We start from the raw sequence: 6880 nt of genomic DNA on the forward strand, positions 1-6880 counted from the left end.
CCACGCTCAGCTCCTGCCCCGGGGTCTGACCCCCACGGGTCACTCCGCTCTCTGGCCTGGCCTCGGGTCATCCGTTACCCCATGTCGTCTCCACGAATCCCCTCACTGTAGGCCACTGGACATGTGTTGATGGATCACCTACGACGGGTGGGACTCTGTTTTTACCCGCCCGCCTCGTACAGCCGTGAGCAAAACAGCCTCCTGCATGCAGAGGCTACAGTCTAGCGCGAGAGGGCGCCTCTGAGCACACACACAGCCGCCCCAGCGCGCGGGGAGGGCGGTTCCAGGGAGGCCCCGAGGACGGGGGTGGGGGTGGGGCCGGCAGCCCACGGCGGGCATCGTTTTGGTTAAGGGCCCTGGGGAGTGTGAAGGGTTTTAAGAAGCAGGATTGACTTGAAATTCTGAATGGGTAACATCCCAGGGACCGCTTTGTCGGCTGTCGGAGAAACCCAAGCCCCTCCTCCTGGTGCTTCTGCCCCCTCCGCCCCGCGGCAGGATAGCCCTCCCCTGAGCGTTAAGACCTGTGTCCCGCTCTGAGCCTCAGTTTCCTCATCCGTAGAGGAGGGGTGGTAATACATCCTGATGGAGTTGCTCTGGGGGTGAAAAAACACAGGCCCCAGCCATGAGGGAGGGGCTCATTCCAAGGGGACTGAGGGGCCTGGGCTGCCCTCAGTGGGTACAGGGGCAGGAGAAAGTGTTAACTCCCTGACGACCCAACCGCCTCACCCTCACGGTGGGCTCAGTGGTGCCCCCTAGTGGGGAGAATGGATGATGCGTGTAAAGTGCCTTGGGAGTCTAAGGGCTCAGCAGCCGGCACCCCTGGGCCAGGAGAGCTGCAGCCTGTCCTGGCCTGGGCGCGATGCCCTGCACCTGGCACTGCCCGCCTGCCACGTCTAGTGCTGGGAGCCCTCCTCAGACAGGACCCTCCTTCCCCAGCCCTGGAGCCCTCGAGGGAGGGCAGCTTTCTTGGAAGACCCAGGTGTGAATGTTTGGGGACAGTGGGGGGTGCCCCAGTGGGGGCACCTGGCTGGCCAGGACTGAGCACCGATAGAAGGCCACCACCGTGAGGCCTATGGAAGGGCTCTCCAGGCTTCCATGAGTGGAGGGAGAGGCAGAGGCAGCCACCCCCATCCAGACGTTTCCAAGCCTGGCTGTCTGGTCCTGGCTCTGAGAATAGGACAGGGTGAAGTCACACGGGGCTCACCCTGGAGAGACCCAGGCCACTAGACAGACTCCACCCGGCTCTGGGGCCCTGATGGAGGCAGCCCAGGGCCCTGCAGCTCAGAGGAGTGGGCAAGGAGAGCTTCCTGGAGGAGGCCCCACAGGCGTGAGCTAGCCAGGTACATCAGGATGGGTATGTGGGGTGGACCCTGGAAGAGCGTCCAGCCTGGGTGGTAAGCAAGGTGGGGCCAGAGTCAAGGGCCTGGAGTGTTCAGGAAGGAGTTTGTGCTTTAAATGGAGCCCACGGGGCTGCCCCTGCCCTCTGATTTGGCTTCTGTGTGCTCCTCTCGAGTCGTGGGAGCAATGACGTCTGCTCACCAGGGCTGCAGTGAGGCCCAGCGGGGCCGGGCATGCCCATCCTAGCTCCGGGGGATCTCAGCTCTAGCCCCCCAGCCCCGCCGGCCCTGCCCCCCAGGTCACGGGCCGCTCTGCCCTTCCCGCAGATGCAGACGCGCAGCTGGCCTCTGCCGCCGTGGACACAGTGCTGGCGGGCGTCCCAGGGCCCCGGGGCCCCCCCGGCCCTCCAGGTGAGCACAGAGGGCAACAGCACAGGCTGGTCTCCACTGGTAACCCCTCCTGGGCTTGGCCTGGACCAAGGGGCCTTGAGGGGGCCAGTTGGGGGTCATGGCCTTGGCAGGGCACTGGGTCTGCCCCAGCCAGCAGTGGCTTGAGGTGGGGCCCCTTGCTCCCGGCGGCAGCTCCCCTGGGACTGGACACAGTGTTTCTGCCAGAACAAGGCCTGACACCCACACGATGCAGCCCCGGGCTGCCCTCGTGTGAGCCGGAGCAGGGATGCTCTGGATATGGGGAGGCATGGGTCTGCACGGGCGGTGTGGGGGCCATGCGGGAGACCCAGGGAGCTGGTGGGGCAGGTGCCCATAAGAGACAGGAGGCCCTGGGCCTGCAGGCAGAGAGCAGGGCCCTGGGGGAGGGCATGGGATGGGACCCTCGCTGGGGGAGGAGGGGAGTGTGGGGCGGGGCTGGCACCCGGGTGTGTGGGCGTCTCCTCTGACAGGTTCTACCTGTGAATGAACGAGCAACAGAGGCCCTGGGGGCCGGCGGGTGGGGCGCCTCTTGATTAGGGCTCCAGACCCGGGCACTCATTCTCTGTCATTCATTCACTCTCTCATAATTCAGGAAATATTCACCGAGCACTGTTCAGCTGGGCAGTGTTCTAAGTTCCTGGGATACTTAAATAAACCAAACGAAGATTCCCGTCCTCATGGTACTTACATTCTAGTGGAGAAGGCGAACAGTACCCACATACTATCAGTGAATCCCACAGGGTCTGAGAAAGCAGGGCTGGGCGAGCAGCTGGGCCGGGGTGGCCCCATTTAAAAGGTGGTATTTGGGAGTAAGCTGGGAGGGTGTTTGTCCTTTAGCTAGACTGAGTCCAGATCGTCACCCCACCAGGGGTACACTTTCCTGCATGTCCTCCCTAAGCGTGCCGGGGGCACATTGGTACAGCCTAGCGGCCCAAGAGGCGCAGACCTGTGCCAGCCACTGGGGACGGAGGCCTCACTCTTCCAAGCATTCGGGAAGTTCAGTCAGGAACACCACTTCCTGTGCTGCACCCGTCAGGCCTGGCCTGACCCTCTGGGCACTCCCTGGCCCGTGGTGGGGGGCAGGCATGCAAACCGACAGTGGCCAGAGGTGGCGGCTGGTCTGTCAGGGCTTTGCCTAGAGAAGAGGCGGGGTAGGTTCCTGGAAGACTTCCTGGAGGAGGTGACGCTTAGCCTGAGACTAGTAGCAAAGAGTTTGCTGGGGTGTGGAGGGGTTGGAGAAGCTCCAGGAGGAAGCAACAGCATCGTCAAAGGCACGGATGCAGAGGAACTTTCCAGAAGGGGGCATCTGACTGATGAAGGTGGAGGAGGCTGGGCTGAGACGGACCTATTTGAAAGGTCACTCTAGGGGGCTGCGTGGAGGGCAGATGGTCAGGCAGCAGTAACCCAGGCAAGAAGGATGGCTTCAGAGGGGTCAGGTCTGAGGTCCCGAGGAGGGAGAGACTCGAGGTTTGCCGGAGGACTAGCCGGCTGGGGAGGGGCTGCGGGGTGGTCCCGTGGATGAGGCTCTGGTTGTGGTGTCAGGGCTGCAGGGAGAGTGGGTGGAGGTGGGCTCTCCGCTCTGGCGCTGGGCAGGGGAGGCCAAGGGAGCGGGTGTCCCCCTCCCCCACCATTCATTCACCGCACCTTCCTTTGCTGCCCATGGAGACAGACCCAGGGCAGGGACTGGGGTGGGAGGATGGGAAGGTCCTCTCCGGAGCTGATGGGGGCAGCGGGCTTCTCTGGCCCCAGGTGACCATCTGTGACTCTGCCGGCAGGTCCCCCTGGACCACACGGTCCCCCTGGACCCCCAGGTGCACCGGGATCCCAGGTAAGGTCTTTCCCATTTCTGGCAAGGGAGGGGACATTGTCTCGCCAGGAAAGGAGGAGCCGGGCTTCTTAGCAGCACAGTTGCTCAGGAAGGAGCCAGCCCCCTTGGCCGGTCCCCAGCTGGGTCCAGGCGGGCCCCAGGGGAAGGCAGGCGTGCGGCCCTGGTTTTGTTAGCAGCAGAGACCCTCTCCTGCTCACTCCGCCTACGCTAGGGAGGTGCTAACATGGCTCCCGGTTCATCAGTGAGCTGAGACCCAGGTGCTACCCGAGGTCGTCCAGAGGGTGTGGTGGAGCTGGGCCAGGATCCCAGAATGTCCACCCCAGCCCGTGGCCCCTCCTCAAGGAGACCTGCCTGTGCGGGGGCCACTCTGACGCCTGACTGTGCGGCCTGGAACCCCAGCTTGCTCTGCCTCCCAGCTGTGTGACCTCGGGCAGAAAGGCAGCCCCTCTGGGCTCCGGCTTCCTCAGCTGCTAAGACGGGGTGTACAGGGCCTCCCTGGTGGATTGTCACAGGGAGTGAAAGAGAAATAAATTGCCGGGGGGATGTGCCTTGTGCCGCAGGGGCCCAGGGGCCTGGGGGGGAGGTCACGTGGAGGAGGGGGGGTCCTGGACGTGGAGGCAGCAAGGGTGGCGGCTGGGGATGTCTGCATGGAGCTTCCTGCAGCCCCTCCCCTGGGCCTCGTCCAGACCGAGGGCTCCGAGGTCCCTGGAACTCAGGCCCGGGTGGGGTGGAGTGGCTGAGAGGTGCCCCCCCTCCCACTGCAAGGGAGGTGGATCTGGGCCTTGGCCCTGTGGGTGCTGGGACCTCAGGAGTCCCACACATTCATTCATCCCTTTAGACATTTGACAAATATTCCCCAGACACAGGGAGGGCACCAGCCACGCCAGCCGAGGACACAGCCGGAGCCCGGGGCCACAGGCCAGCCCTCTAGAGCACATGTTCTAGACGTCAAAGAACCAGTGTCCCACGGCTCCTGATCTCTCTCTGTTGTCCCCCTCGTGTTTTCACACCAGGAGGATACGGCGTGGAGGAGAAGGGCCAGTGGGGTGCACGGCGTAGGGCAGAGCCAGGGTGGGTGTGGTACAGACCAGGCCGGCAGGCGGGGGCCTGGGGGAGGGGGTGGCTGCAGGGGGGACAGGAGGCCCTCAGACCTGATCTGCCCCTGAGTCAGGTGGGGTGGCCAGCTTAGCCAGGGGTCTGGGCGCCCCAGAGCACCCTCCTGGCCCCTCAGGCTCCCAGCCACAGGCCCAGGCCCCAGAGAGAAGGGGTGGGGGCGGGTGAGAGAGAATCACAGTGACAGTGATGGGACTGCGGTGAGGGTCGGAGAGGCCCCGGGAACTGTAGGAGCTTGGCAGGGGGCGTCTGGCCGAGCTCCACACGCCAGGAGCCCTGTGCCAGCAGCGCGGTCTCTCCTGCTTCTCTGGTGCTGGGGGCTCCCTCCTCCCTTCAGGCCGGGCCTGCTCAGCCCTGACAAAAGGGCAGGAAGAGGGGGAGGGGGGCGTGTGAAAGGCCGACAGATACTCTCACGGGAAGGGCTGGGGGCAGTGGGGCTCCTCCAGAGGCCCAAGCGCACAGCGACAGGGCAGGTCAGTGATGCGAAGGGATCCCATCATTCTATCCCAGCAGCAATGGGGCAGTGGAGGCTCAGAGAGACTCTGTCACCTGCCAGAGTCACACAGCAGGACAGCAGAGTGCCAAGAATGCAGTGGGTGCTTTGCGGTGGTTGATCCTGCCGGCTGGTTGATTTTTAGGGTCTTCCAGGCCCTTGCGGGCAGGGCTGCCTTGGGTGGCTGTGCAGACCGTGCCCACAGCAGCCTTGTGGGGACCCAAGGCCTGCAAGATTCCAACAGGTTCAAGGGGACCAAGTCAGAGCTGCTCGTCCAGCCCCGCTCGAGGCGGCGTGACCGGGCACCAGCCTGGGGCGTCTTCAGGCTGGCGGCATCTTGGCCCCTTTCCTCCTTGCGGTGGTCCTTCCTTAAACCTGAGGGTCTGTAGCCAGGGCTGGTATGCCAGGGGCACCAGACAGTGCCCGGCATGGCCCTGGCTCCCCAGGGCCCCACTGAACAGGTGTCGAAGAGCCGCCTTCCAGGACCCACTGCCAGGACCCACCGAGGCCCCTACACTGCAGGGATGGAGCTGGGTTCCAAGGCTCCATCATCCCAGTATTGACAATGTCTGAATGGCCACCAGGTGGGCTGGACTGTGGCTTCATTGTGGATGGTGGGGCCAGTCTGATGACCCAGTCTCTCTCTCCATCCTTGCCAAGGAGTCGAGGCCTCTGAGAATTGGCGGTCTGTGGGGAGGGATGTCTCCTAGTCAGGGGTCAAAGAAGAGCGAGAAGGGACAATAACAGGGGACCACGCGGTCCCGACTTTCTCGAGTAGGACGGACAGCCCTGGGTTCTGCCAATTTCCAGCTGGGTGACCCTAAACAAGTCCCCGAGCCCCTGGGCCTCAGTTTCCCCATCTGTGAAATGAGGATAAAAATCCCTTCTGGGTAGGTTCGTTGTGAGAAATAATGGGGAAAACAGGTGGAGAATGCCAGGCTCTTCGGAGACCCTTAATGAATGCTATTCATTAACTAATGTATGTCCTGGGGCCTCAGTTGCTTCAGACACTGTACTGGGCACAGGAACAAGGACGTGCCTGCCCTCCGGTAGCTGATCGTCTAGTGCAGGAGGCAGACGTGATAGAGAATAACTGGGAAAGGACCTATGGTGACAGGAGGGGGTGACAGATAGGAGGAGGTGACATTCCGACTGAGACCCGAGGAACCGGAAGTCCTACAGAGATGCCGAGAGCGTTCCAGGTCGAGGGAAGGGCAGGTGCAGAGGTCTTGAAGCAGGGAAACGCCTGGCGCATACAGAGCGGAGGAGAGCGTGGGGTGAGATGAGGTGGGAAAGTGGGCAGGGCCTTACCTGCAGGGCTGATGTGTGGATTTGGGTCACAGTGGAAAGGGGACTCATCGAGGTTCAGGGAGGGAGAGTCCGTGACCTGATTTACAGCTTTCCAAGGCCCCTCTGGCTATTGAGGGACGGATGGAAGGCGGGGGAGGCGGCAGTGGGGCAGGGAGACCAGGGAGGAGGCCACAGCAGCGCAGAGGAAATGGCAACGTGAACAGACATACTTAGAAAGTGAACCTGACAGGTCTGGCTGATGGAATAAATTTGGTGAGGGAGGGAAAGGGAAGGTTAACTCCAAGGTGTGTGTGGGAGCAGCCGCGGGACCGTGGAGCCGTTTCCGTTTCCGAGAGGAGAGACTGCAGGGTGGGGGTGGGTCTGGGGGGG

At 63.0% G+C, this 6880-nt stretch overlaps 1 protein-coding gene across 1 annotated transcript in view; it reads left to right on the plus strand.

Annotated features, from left to right (window-relative positions):
- COL26A1 (collagen type XXVI alpha 1 chain) overlaps positions 1 to 6880 on the plus strand; it is a 173244-nt gene that overhangs the window by 160314 nt on the left and 6050 nt on the right. Inside the window, exons 8-9 of the mRNA XM_024745284.1 lie at positions 1665 to 1748; positions 3542 to 3594. Of these exons, the coding sequence (XP_024601052.1) occupies positions 1665 to 1748; positions 3542 to 3594 (137 nt within the window). The remainder of the gene's footprint in view (positions 1 to 1664; positions 1749 to 3541; positions 3595 to 6880) is intronic.

The sequence above is a fragment of the Neophocaena asiaeorientalis genome, unplaced genomic scaffold (assembly GCF_003031525.2).
Source record: "Neophocaena asiaeorientalis asiaeorientalis breed wild unplaced genomic scaffold, Neophocaena_asiaeorientalis_V1.1 scaffold461, whole genome shotgun sequence".
NCBI classification, from domain to species: domain Eukaryota; kingdom Metazoa; phylum Chordata; class Mammalia; order Artiodactyla; family Phocoenidae; genus Neophocaena; species Neophocaena asiaeorientalis.